The sequence below is a fragment of the Tursiops truncatus genome, chromosome 4 (genome assembly GCF_011762595.2).
Source record: "Tursiops truncatus isolate mTurTru1 chromosome 4, mTurTru1.mat.Y, whole genome shotgun sequence".
Classification (NCBI taxonomy): domain Eukaryota; kingdom Metazoa; phylum Chordata; class Mammalia; order Artiodactyla; family Delphinidae; genus Tursiops; species Tursiops truncatus.
In genome coordinates this window covers 128,567,419-128,581,560 of record NC_047037.1, presented here as the reverse complement: position 1 = coordinate 128,581,560, position 14,142 = coordinate 128,567,419, and the positions used below count along the sequence as shown (strand labels likewise).

Genomic DNA, 14,142 nt, shown 5'->3' with positions numbered 1-14,142 from the left:
AAAGAAACATCATTTTACACCCACTAGTGTAGCTATAATCAAAAAGACATAATAGGTGTTGGCAAAATGTGGAGAAATTGGAAACTTCATACATTTCTGTTGGGAATATAAAACGGTGCAGCCACTTTAGGAACAGTCTGGCAGCTCCTCAGAAGGTTACACATTGGGTTATCATATGACTCAGTAATTCTACTCTTAGGTACACACCCAAGTGAATTGAAAAGATACATCCACACAAACACTTATACATAAATGTTTGTAGCAGCATTATTCATAATAGCCAAAAGTACAGACAACTCAAATGTCCATCAACTGACAAATGGCTAACTAAAATGTGATATAACCATATAACAGAACATTATTTGACAATAAAAAGGAATGAAGTACAGTCATACCTCATTTTATTGCACTTTGTTTTATTGTGCTGCACAGATATTGTGTTTTTTTACAAATTGAAGGTTTTTGGCAACCCTGCAATGAGCAAGTCTTTGGCACCATTTTTCCAACAGCATTTGCTCATTTCATGTGTCTGTGTCACATTTTAGTAATTCTTGCAATATTTCAAACTTCTTCATTATTATTATATTTGTAATGGTGATCTGTGATCAGTGATCTTTGATTTTATTATTGGAAAAAGACCACGATTCGTTGAAGGCTCAAATGATGACTAGCATTTTTTAGCAATAAAGTGTTTTTTAATTAAAGTTTGTATGGTTTTTTTTAGACATAATGCTATCGCACACTTAATAGATTACAGTATAGTGTAAACATAACTTTTGTATTCACTGGGAAACCAAAAAATGTGTGTGACTCTCTGTTGTAATACTCGCTTTATTGTAGTGGTCTGGAACCAAACCTGCAGTACCTCTGAGGTCTGCCTGCACTGATGCATGCCACAGCAAGGATGAACCCGGAAAATATTATGCTAAGTGAAAGAAGCCAGTCACAAAAGACCACATACTGCATGATTCCATTTATCTCAAATATCCAGAATAGGCAAATACATAGAGACAGAAAGTAGACTAGCGGTTGCCAGTGGCCGGCGGGAGGGAATGGGGAGTGACCACTCAGGGGTACAAGGTTTGTTTCTGGGGCGATGAAAATGTTCTAAAATCGTGATGGTGGTTTCACAGCTCTGTGAGTCTACTGAAAACCACTGAATTATTTTTTAAGCCCCTGAATTATTTCTTTTAAGTTATATAACATTTTTCAACCTGACTTTTCTAAGATTTTATCTTTTTCTGACAGTCTAAGTCAATCTTTTAAACACCGGAACACCTCGCACAATTTTTCACATATAAGGCAGAAGAGTGGTCTCTCCTCTGAACAAGTTAAAACACAAAGCAAGTTTTACTAATGGTAAATCTATTTGTAGAACTAATTATAGTTTAACCATATATTTTTTAAACTGCCAGACAATTCAGTGATAAATATCAAATGCCATAAAATATCTGTACCTCACTTCCATGAGTTTCCATTACATACACAAAACCTATATGTGTTCTATAAAAATGCTTAGAATATTTATTGAAAAAAGTATGTATACATTTTATGTTACTATATAAGCAATTATATAAAAAATACCTATTCACATCCAAAAGGCCTAGAAAAAATAGACAAAAATGATAGTAGGAGTTCTGTAAAGTTGTCAGAATTCTTGGTAAATTTTTAAAGCTTTCAATAAAATTGTCATTTTTTTTCAGTTAAGAAGAGAGAAATTTCCAATGAAAGTAAGAACAAGCTTTTTGCATATCACTGGTCAATAAGCCAGAAGCTATTCTTTAAATTAAATTCATCCCATGCTGAATTTGTAATCCCAGATAATGTTTGACTGTCTTTATCCACCCAACAGACATGATTTAAAACAATAGTTATAATCAACTCTTCTCCCCTCCCCTCTGCGAAGTCTCCCAAACTAGGTCCAGGGAGACCCCCTCTGGAGATGAGAGAGAAGTTCAGCTTAACCTTGCCCACATGGCTCCAATATTCAAAAACTCTCTTTTAAAATACCTGATTTAGTGACTCTCTGTGTGTCCAGCGTATGCTAGCCAATCACTGGAAGCAACATAATCAGCCACACTTTATTAAATGATGGGGAAGAAATTCTCATCCAAATCATCAAAAAAATGGAGAGTGAATTTACTTGGGTCAAATCCATTTGGCCCAATTTATCTTGCTTGAACACAAAGACTGTTCAGGAAAATACCTGTTGTAAGATGAATTTCTGCTTCAGTAAAGTGTTAATGAAAACACGGATCACCCATAACCCTTGGAGGACCAAGTTCATTTATTTATAGATATAAAATATCACCCTACTTTGAATTTTAACAATTTATCTTAGCAATTCTTTATTGCTGATATTGACTCCATATTTTAAATACAGACAATACAAATTACAAATTTAAAAAATGCATACATGGAGGATATAACAGTTTCCTATCATCAGCTACTGTAAATCACCCCTATTCGTATTTTACCCTACGTGCAGCTCCCTATTCAGTGATTACGATCCAAAGAGATGTTAAAGGTTATCCAGGTCTGCAGAGAACTATACATAGTCAGAAAGGACAGAAACTTCAGTGGATAGCTATTGATAACACTAGCCCACAAAAAGTGCCCAAAGAATCATTCCAGTGAATTTTCCTTCATCCAGGAAAAGCACTGATCACTGTGGGGTGGTTGGGCTAGGGATACAGGCTAAGCTCTTTTCAAGGATAGCATTTGGACAGGTGAAGAGGAAGGAGGGAGACTATACTGAGAGCCTGGTGTGAGCAAGGGCACCGAGGTGGACAAAGTGAATAGGTCAACATAGCTGAAGACCAAGGATGAGCTAGAACATTCTGCAGAAGTACTAAGGCCCAAGGTAGATCTTTCAATCCAGGCCAAGCACTGGGTGCCCTTCTCTAGCAATAGGAAACCATAGGCAGGGAAAGCAGTTATAATATTACATTGATCAAGATTTGAAGTAACAAGTCCTGATCCCAAATGGCAGAAGTGGGAATGAAGAAAAGGAACTTGAGAGACTTTATAAAAAAGAAAGGAAAAAAAAAATCAAAGAATTTGGTCTTTGTCTCTTATCTAGTCAATTACTAGGAAGAAAAGAAAAAAAAAAGACAACATCATGGTTTCAAGAAAACTCCAAAGTTCAAAGAGGTTTAGGGAGGAAGTAAGATTAGTTTTGCAGAAACAGCAGGAATATGTTTTAATAAAAGAGCAGGTGAATCACTCTCATATTGTTATCCTATTGTGTTTTTTAATGCAATATACAAAAATATAAACTTACAAAATATATAATTTAGTGGGTAAGTCTTGCATTGCCCCCACCCAAAAAAGCTACACATGGGGTTAATTTAAATGACACTGTACTTCCAGCCTAAAGTGTTTACAAATAAATACATAATTACCTGCGGCTTTTTTTCCTGTCACAACACCACAGTTCTCACACACACACACACACACACACACACACACACACACACACACGTACACCCACTGGAAGATACCTTTATAGGCTACTGATTATACAAGTCCTCCTTTAACTTAATCACTGGTCACATTATTAGTAAGCTTCCTCTCTTCCTTCATGAAACTGTTTCTAGGGCTCATACTGTGTGTAAATGGACAATCTAAGCATTCCGACCAATTTATGAAAACTCTTAGACCAAAAAGAAAGTCTCAGACATACAAAGGAAAAGTTGTATTTCTGATTTCCTCATAAGCATCCTTCAATGCCCTATAACCAAAAGTCCAGGTAAGACTTTATGTTTGAAGCAAGGAAGTAAGAAAATAACTTCTACAGTGAATGTAGAAGTCTGACCCTAAAACCCATGCTGCTCCCTAGCATATTATACTGTGCAACCACTATTCTGGGGAGTCTCCAAAGAATCCCACGAATTTCATAAATCTCTCAAAACAAAATATATTTCATTTATATTCATTTAAAAAGTAAGTTTTATATAAATCTAAATACAAAGTATAAATACTGATATAAATATGGAGTGATACCATGTATCACTCCAGTAAGAAGAAGGGAAGAAGCAGAAACTTACAGACTCACAGTATGTTTGGATTACGTGTCACTCATTCAACAAAAATTTATTCAGTATCTACATGCCATGCACTGTGCTAGGCTTCAGAAATATGATGGTGAGAGACATCTGACTATCCTCCCTCTTATGACACTTACCACTTGGCAGGAGATGCAAATATTCATCAAAAGATCTCCCTAATAAATGTGTAAGTACAAACCGACCAGCGCTATGATGTTTTGAAAGTATGAAAGAATGGGAATCACTGGGTAGACATCAGCAGAATTTAGTGCAATCAAAAGGAGAATTCTGAAGCATAAAGTTATGAGTAAGTAAAGTGATAGCGCTTTAATTAATAGAACTGCCTAATTCCCTATAGCAGAACTGTAATGGTAATAGAAGCTATCAAGATAAAAACTTACTGGACTATTGGGCTATAAAATGTAGTTAGGCAACTAATCCTTTTACATTATTTCAAAGTGCCATCACAGTGACTTCTTTACTTCATGTGGGTACTCCACCATTCAAGCATTAATTAAAATTCACCCCAAGACAAAGTGCTCTGGGGCCTTTGGGCACATTCACATGGAACATAATGTGGCTCTAGGTGGTATTTTGGCATCTTTAATTTCCTGAACTAAAGAATGCTTATTAAAAAATTAAATTTGAGTAGGAAGCACTCCTGTGGTTCCCCTCACTACTCTGTAAAGCCTTTCATCTAGCGCCGTTCCATTTGGATCATTTCTAGAATCAAACATGACATGCGTGTAACCTCTGAACTACAGAATGTCAGTTCTCCTCCCTGTATGTCTCCCTCCCTCTTGCTCCCATGCTCAGCCTTTTCCTCCCCTGCCACTCCCAATCCATGACCCCTGGTCCATGAGCAGCAGTCAGGATTCAGGGCTGAGGGTGCTCAGGGGGACAGTACTTACTTTCTTTCCTCAAGCAGGGCGATTTCCTTTTTAACTTCACGGTATTCTTCTGCTATCTGGCAGTGCTGTTTGAACACCTGCATGGATTCCATGGAGTCATGACAAGGCGGCAGAGGCTTCACAAACAACAAGAAGAAGAAATCAGTCCATTTCCTTGTAGCAGAATAAATTACCAACCATCGTGCTCTACAGATGTTCTTTAGAAGGAGAGTTTTTGCATGAGAATAGCACTGTCAACCCTCATTGGACAGAGTTCAGCTGATTCTACTTGACTGCAAGTAGAGAAGTGGTCTGATCCTCCCCACATGTATCTTTCTGTGTTATTCCAGGGCATTCTCAGGCCCAAGCCAGAGCCATAAGACCCATTACAGATCAGTTACCTGCCATGCGCTGGAGGAAAAATAAGTCCCCTAATAATTCTGTACTTTTCCCCAGAAATCTTAGACTCTGCTTTAGAGAATTAGTGATGGGGAAATAGTTCAGTCGTCTGTTTCAATCCCCCCTTGTTTTCTGTTCCTGTAGCTCTATCAAATCTTGTAGAGTGGAGGAGCCCTACAAGAAAGGAATCCAATGAACTTATTCATAAAACAAAAATAGTCACAGATATAGAAAACAAACTTATAGTTACGAAGGGAGAATGGGGGGGTAAATTGGGAGATTGGGATTGAGATATACACACTACTATATATAAAATAGATAACTGGGCTTCCCTGGTGGCGCAGTGGCTGAGAGTCCACCTGCCGATTCAGGGGACACGGGTTCGTGCCCCGGGCCAGGAAGATCCCACACGGCGCAGAGCGGCTGGGCCCGTGAGCCATGGCCGCTGAGCCTGCGCATCCGGAGCCTGTGCTCCGCAACAGGAGAGGCCACAGCAGTGAGAGGCCCGCGTACCGCAAAAAAAAAAAAAAAAACGATAACTAATAAGGACCTACTGTATAGCACAGGGAGCTCTACTCAATACTCTGTAATGACCTATATGGGAAAAGAATCTAAAAAAGAGTGGATATATTTGTAGTATAACTGATTCACTTTGCTGGACACCTGAAACTAACAAAACATTGTAAATCAACTATACTCCAATAAAAATTATTTTTAAAAAATGAAAGGAATCCAAACTGAAAAAATGATGCTGGCCTGGAAATAATGCTTGCAAGAATTAACAAAGCATATGAAAGACCAAACCCCAAATAAAACGATGCTTATAAAGCGTGTGGCCAAAGAGAACAAGGCTTCCTGTCTTTGCTTCTCTCCCATCCATGAGGGAAACAGAGGCCAGCATTCAAGCCTTTCTAACCGAAATATGTTGAAAATCTTCTTTCCAGAAATTATTTTTAAAGAACTAGCTTTCCCTGAGTTTGTAATCCTTAGTTCTAATTAGTGGCACATTATTTCTTTTTTTAAAACATCTTTATTGGAGTATAATTGCTTTACAATGGTGTGTTAGTTTCTGCTCTATAGTGGCACATTATTAAAAGCATTACTTGGAGAAATATTAGCTAATAGTCTTTTAAAGAGTGTTTTAATCACCTTTTTCAATTATTTATAGAAAAATGTTATATAATATCTGAGAAATATGACTTAATTGTTAAATAGGCTCTTCTGTCTAATCCTCTCTTCCCAGTAGTCTTTATATGTAAACTATGTGTCTGACTAGGTCATAGTCTCACTAATTTTATATTAATTAATTTATACTAATGAATTTCTTACTACTTGCTCCTCTCACTATATATTCTTCCAGGACACGGATTTCTTTGGGTGTCATATTTAGTGACCTCACCCAGGATGCAAAAGAAATTCTAGAAAGTTCTACAAAATTCTATAAAATCTGATTGATAAGTAAGATGACCCTTCCTATTTATCATGAAGCCTCTGAGTAGAGATTTTCTAAAGGAAATAAAATTTGAAATAGACTTGGATGAAATTAACCTTTATGTGGAACATCTGTTGTGTTCTAATCCATGGAAATTCATCTAATAATTATATTATGTAGCATCTTTCCCTACTGCCCCATGAACATATTCACAGCATAAACTCAGCCTGTTGGAGCCATTATCTCTTTCTATAGTGAAATAAATTAAAAAGTAGTGCCCGGGAGTATTACAGTACAACTCACCGCAGGAGATAAAGACATTGCCAAAGGCATTCAGAACTCCTGAGTCCTCCAATTCTAGAAATCACCACCCCCTCATCAATTTTCACCTGTTACACTGGCAAATGACCAGGTATAATAGTAAGGGGAATGAAAGCAATTTACTCTGGGCACCCTCACCAAGCTGCTATTAAACCACCTGTGCACTGTTAAAGGACTTGCATACTGATAAGCCCCAAGACTCAACGTATCCTATTTCCTGTCCTCATGAACACTCATAAGCTACACCCAGTTCAGCCCATAACTTGCCACATGGAGGTACCTGAACCACGAATTCAGCATAGTTACCTATGCGACAGCCAGAAGATTTTAGGAGTCTGTGTTTGCATGCCTAAGAGGATACAGATGAGAGCAGCCATGGAAAGGGAGAAATACCCTTTGCTGCTATAATTTAAAAGAAAAACTGAAAATTACAGATAATAATTTTCTTAAAAAGAGAGAGTCCTCTTTTCCCCCTTGGCTTGCCAACCTGCAATGCTTTTTACTAAGGGGGAAATGTTTTTCATGACTTCTTTTTTCATTGGCACTATTTAATTGTGGGAAATTTGAAGATGTTTTTATGTACAGGTAACATGATCATGCTAAGGGGACATTAGGATATAGAGTATTTCAGGATATATTCAGTATCCTCCTATGTTCTCAGCAGGAAGATCATGCTATACGTCACAATATTTTCAAGATTGCCCACAATTAAGAAGTAGTGCCAATTTTTAAAAAAGCCAAAAATACTTAGTGTTCAGTGTTTCAGGGAGTAAAAGGATGCCAGGTGTCACTTCAGTTTCCGGCTCCTAAAAGCTCTGTCTATACCCAGCCTGACATGTAACTCAGCAGCAGTACATACATGTTCTTCCAATTTGTATGAAAGCATTAAAGAACAAAATTAATTATTTTTTAAGCAAGAAGGGAAGTTATATTGCACAACACACCACAACACTGTAAAATTATCTAATTAGTTGCCAGGGGCTGGGGGTGGAGGGGAGGTGAGTAAATGAGGAATTATTATTTAATGGGTATAGAGTTTCAGTTTTGCAAGATGAAAATGTTCTGGAGATTGGTTGCACAACAATACGAATAAGAAAAAAAACAATATGAATATACTTACCACTACTGAACTGTACACTTAAAATTAAGAAGAGAACATTTGTGTTATGTGTTCTTACCACAATAAAAAAAAAGTTTAATGCAAAAATAAGTATCATTAGATCCTTCTGCTGCCCCCAGCCCATCTTCTAAGCATTGCTACCAGGATTCCCTATCTGAGACTCACTTCATTCACACCCTACCTTTCTCTCCTTCCCAAATTTCTCCCCAGGAAACTTAAAATTTCTCACCCCTTTATAATTCGGAGCCATGTACCACTAAACCCAAACGTTGTTGGACAAATCAAAGTGCCCTCTGGTCAGCAGGACCCACTGTTCTTAGAAAGCCATTTGACATCATTGGATGTTTACTCCAGTTCAGGAAACTCATCAAAGAATTTTTTAAGCACATATTGTTCTCATCCCAACAGGAATTTACCTGATATAAAAAGTAGAACTACAGAGTAATGAAATGTATTGTCCTGCATGACATAGAACACTCTCATTGTTTCATGATATAATGTGGGTTTGTGTGTAGCATCATAAGGTCCTCACTGAGAGTGACTCTCTCTTACCTTCTTATAAGCCCTGAAAACAGGAGAAAATATATGACCAACAGGGTTCACTGAATAAAGTGTTTACCCGAGGAAATAGATTCCTAAAATTTAAGCACAAGAATCAGGTTTCCAATTTAAAAATGGAACTACTAGTAGGCTTACATCATGTGACATTTAAAACACTGGCACCCATGAATTAATCAACTGTACATGGATTTAAGATACTATTTAACATGTGTTCACATTAAAAATAATAATAATAACGTAAAAGAATGCCTGTGATAACCCAGATGAAAACAGCTATTAACATCTTGGAATAAAAATTAACACAGTTTTAAAAAAAATTTTTTAAGTATAGTTGATTTACAATATTTTATTAGTTTCAGATATGTAAAGCAAAGTGGTCTGGTTGGTTGTATATATATATATATATATATATATATATATATATATATACACATATATTCTTTTTTAGATTCTTTTCCATTATAGCTTATTAAAGATATTGAATATATTTCCCTGTGCTATACAGTAAATCCTTGTTTATCTATAAAACTTTTTATTTCAGTTCTCATTGCTTGATTTTGACTATTTCATCCAAGAGATTTTCATACTTATAATCCTGTGCTGGGAATGGGCAAGCAATAAATAAACTCCATGTTGATAGTGAATTTCTTTTCTCTTCAGGAAGAGAAAGTTTCCTTGTTATTTTCTCCACAATTACCCTACATCCTCCCATGGTTTGTATGCATTTATTACACGCTCTTGCTTAAAGGATGAAATATTGAATTTCAAAGAAAAGGAAGCCAAAGATATTTCATGTGAAAATGAAAAGGTAAAAGTATTCTTCAGGCACTAGGGGACAAACTCTGTAGGGTCACAGAAACAAATTTTCCGGTCCACTCGATGCCATGGTATCTGGTCTACTCACAACCCAGCCAGTTCTAAGAAGGTTAAATTAAGACCTTCCCTTAACAGTGTCTCAAGCCAACTTTGAAACACATTTTCCCAAGATACAGATTGGGGTTTGGATGAGCTCAGAGCCCAGGAGGAGGCACTTCCTCCACACCCCCTTTCCTCTATCCCCCCTTATCCTGCTACTGCCTGAGGATGGAGCTTGCAAGGGCTTTAAATTACATGGCAGTGTGAGAGAGCCGCTACTATCTCTGGTATCCACCCCAGTCATCTGGACCAATTTAACAAGATGAAGTAAGAGAGAAACCACAGGCTCCTGTTCCAAGAATGCAGGCTTGAGCCACACCATCCCATCCACCGGTTTATAGCAAGCTCCTCCCGAAATGGACTCTGTCCTCTGGAAGGAGCCCCGTGGGAAAAGACCCAGCCAAGCATCTCTCCGCAATAGGCAAAGCCAGCTTAAGCGTTTCCGTTTTCTACTTGGCTTCTTCAAATACTACTGGCCCCATCCACTTCAAAAATGTAAGAATTTAATTTTCCTCTCCCAGCTTCCCACACAGAAGATATATTTAGGAAGCTAAATATTCTACAGTTGCTGAGCAGACTGTATTTGTATTTATTCCTTGATTCTCAGTGTTATCTTTATTTTGGAGGCAGAATGGGGGTGACTGGCTTAAATTCATGTTGCATTTTAATGTCCCCAAATTAACAAGCATAATTTGCTAAAACTAAATGGAAAAACACAGACAGGACTAATTGCAATATTTGAAAACTCTGTTATCAAGAACTGTAAATATTTTTAAAATATACTATCTACATTATGGTCAAAGTCAGCACTAGTACTAATTATACTACACATCTTATACATTATATAATATTGGAATGAAGGTTTTTTTTTTTTTTTTTTTTGCATTATACGGGCCTCTCACAGTTGTGGCCTCTCCCATTGCGGAGCACAGGCTGCGGACATGCAGGCTTAGCGGCCCAGCCGCTTCACATGTGGGATCCTCCCGGACCGGGGCACGAACCCGTGTCCCCTGCATCGGCAGGCGGACTCTCAACCACTGAGCCACCAGGGAAGCCCCAGAATGAAGGTATTTAAGTCATTTCTATCGATGTAGGCAATATTAAAGGGAGCAAGAACTCGAGCGCCCCAAACGCTTCTAACAATGCATATCCTAATGAACTGGGCTTCTCAAAAAAAAAAAAAAAAAATTAAAGGGATCAAATTAAGCTCCAAGATATCTATATATGTTTTCTGTGTGGTCCCAGCAGCCAGAAAAACAACTGTAAGATACTTTTCAACGTGTGCCTCAGAGAGAAAATGGCAGACATTTTTTCAGTGTTTTCTCTGGATGTTCAAGACTAGTGCAGTAGAATCTTAGAATGCTAAGACTCCTCCATTTTCTACCATTTTTGTTTCCCAGATAGCAAGTGATACACTGATGCAAGACCTAAAGGAAGTTTCTGGAGTGACTGCTCGGACAACAAGATACTATAGTACACAACCAAAGCTACGAAATTGTTTATTTGTGGAGGTGACATCAGTTTCTGGACTTACCAAACTCTGTCTGAGAAAAAAGCAAGTTCAATGTGTACCACGGAGACACCTGTTACTGTCTTCTCAGATTAGATGGGAGTACTTTAGGAGGGATTGAAGCTATTGCTCAATTTGGTTTGAAAAAAGAGTCGTATTGTTTTCCAAGTACCTTAGCTTAAAGAAGAGGGCATCAGCATCTCTGTTCCTAACCCAAGAATCCAGAGATGTTTCTCTCATTTCATTTTACACATATAAAGATACTAGTGCTTAAATATTTCATTCAATAAACAATTTCACTAGGGAAGGAAATTGACATTAATTGAGCAATTATTTTGCCAAGCACCATGCTCGATCTGTTCATTATCACATGTAATTCACACAACGATGTGAGATATTATGTCCACTCTGCAGGTCAGAAAAGTGAGGTTTACAGAAAGTAAATAACATGCCCAAATCACAAAACTAGTAGGTGCGGAGCTGAGGTCCAAATTCATGCCAGCCTAATGCCAGTGCCTATGCCCCAGTCACTGTCACTCCCATTAGATTTATTACAATCTAGTTATCAGCATGTCCTCCACCTGATTACAAATAAAACATATTCTTTCCGAGGCAACAAAGACCACAAAGCTTAGCTTTGGATCATCTATAGGTCAAACCACAACCTCCCAAACATTACAATGTGGTTAAATTTTAAGACAAATTTGGTTCTGACCCAGACCTTGAGCCTATTAAAGGATTGTGCTATCCTTCAGAAAAGGGAGGGAGGTCCATCATTACCTCTTCTTCAAATAGAAGGAAACGGAGGCCTAAAGAAAAGTAGTGATTTTTCATTCATTCTTACAAATGGACATAGAATTGAACCTCCTTTCTTTTGACTGTATGGTCTAAACTAGCTCTACCCAAACATGGCCCCTAATGGACATGAAGGATTTAGAAGCCAAATTCCAGGAAAGGAATCCGCACAAAATAGAACCAACCTACCACCTGCCCCTGGGCGGAGGCCTATAAGGAGAGGTTCAATTTAACACCTACCTTAGCCCAAGGTCTCTTGCCCAACATTTTGCCTTAATAGAGACATCGAGAAAAATGTTTGTCACTGCTATTCTTGCCCAAGGCTTTTTTTGGCTTCTGTGAAAATAGAAGCCCCACGAATTACATGCTTAAACATGTCCACATTCTTGGCAAAGCAACCGAAAACTCTGGGGGGGTCAAAGTGGTGATAGCGTACCTACCAAACAGATACTTTATAGCTGCATTTTATAAACTATGAAAGAACGTGTAACGGATATCAGGAAGCCAGAATAGATTTTACTAGGTTGTTCTATTAACCACATTATGGCAACTTCGCAAGCCAGAAACCAAAAACCCTCCACCTATCAACATAATTTAAGCAGGCCATAGGTTCCACCAAAGCTGTAAGGAAATGAAGGCTACCTAGATTCAGAATCAGGGATCTAGTCTGAATTAGCAAATTTATGTAGACCAAACTTTGACCTCATATTTCTCATCCCTAAAGTGGAGACATAATAGTTAGCTTACACAATTGTTGCGGGGATCAAATGAGGTCATTTGTGGGGAAACCCCCCTTGCCTAGCAGTACTCAATATGCATGGGTAGGATTTAAATCTGAGGGTATTCAGAGAGGAAGGCCAGCAATAATCAACTGGCCTTCAATTATTTTTCACTGCGCACGTTTCTAAGGCTCTAGCAGAGATAAGTAAGAGTCAGTTCATCCTCAAGCAAATAGTAACAACCACAAGGCACTTCATATGCCTTTGTAACCTAACTTTTATTTTTCTGTAGAGGATTATGATGGTTGGTTAAATCCCAAGAGTCATTATTATGTGATAAAAGCACACTGGATTGACTGTAAAGACAGCTTGCTCCATGGAATGGATTGTTCCTTTCATACATAAAGCATCTTCATTGCTTTCAATAGAGACTTCCTGCTGCAGAATGTCTTAAATTTATATGCTTATGCTAAGCATGGAAACAAGAGTCTGCTTTCAGATGTAGCTTTCTGTGTTATCTTTCCCCTCTCAATCCCCTCCATCTTATATTTTAGTTACTCACACCCTGGAGTGTAGAATAAAGGTAACTGACAACAGCCCTAGACAGAGGCAACCCTAACCAAATGGCTTGGCCACTGGTAAATGTTTATAACAAACTCAATCATATCGTTCAACCAGAAAAACAAGCCCTTACTGAAATGCTTTTAGTTATAGTGCTGGGAAGGTCCTCTCTGTTCATGAAGAGGCAAAGCAATACCATATTTTAGGGTGGGGAAGTTGGGGGTATCATAACCCCTGAGTCTGAAATCAGCTTCTCAACTGACTAATTCATTAAGGATCAATGAAGATGAAATAGTCTCATTAGATTAAAATAATTAAGTAGACTTAATTTCTAATATATGTCAAATGGAATTAAAGCTATAAAATTCAAAGGGATCTTGCAATGCTTTAACAGAAAAATTATCTGGATAATTGCCAGAGGTGCCATGAATCCTGGGAAGAATGATCCATGAGCCAGGGAAGACCATTAATGTTCCCAAAGGAAAAAAACTGTCAGCACAAGAAAGTAGAATTAATGATCCATAATAGTGGTGGGGGAATATGAATCTAAACATGCTTTCCCTCTTTTATTTGCAAAACGCATTAACTCCTTATTTTCAGCTGACTCCTAAGATAATAAAATAGCTTTTGGTGACAGTAAAATAAAGGGGAAAAACTGTGACTGGGAAAAAAATATAGTTATTATTTTGCAATCCCAACTACACCATGAGCAGCACACATACAGCCCATCAGTGAGGACAGAACCCAAGCAAGGAAGGTTGCACGTCATGTAAGCACACCAGACGGAAAAGCAGAGGAACAGCTGAGTTGTCCTCCATGGTGAGAAGAAGAGAGGTTGGGGGATATGGTTAGACAGCAGGAACCAGAGAG

At 37.9% G+C, this 14,142-nt stretch overlaps 1 protein-coding gene across 3 annotated transcripts in view; it reads right to left on the bottom strand.

Moving 5' to 3' along the window:
- Positions 1-14,142, bottom strand: part of MAP3K7CL (MAP3K7 C-terminal like) — a 40,144-nt gene that overhangs the window by 8,243 nt on the left and 17,759 nt on the right. For all 3 annotated transcript variants that reach the window (XM_073804423.1, XM_004327462.3, XM_073804424.1), the window contains one exon: positions 4,961-5,076. In XM_073804423.1, coding sequence (XP_073660524.1) covers positions 4,961-5,076 — 116 coding nt within the window. The remainder of the gene's footprint in view (positions 1-4,960; positions 5,077-14,142) is intronic.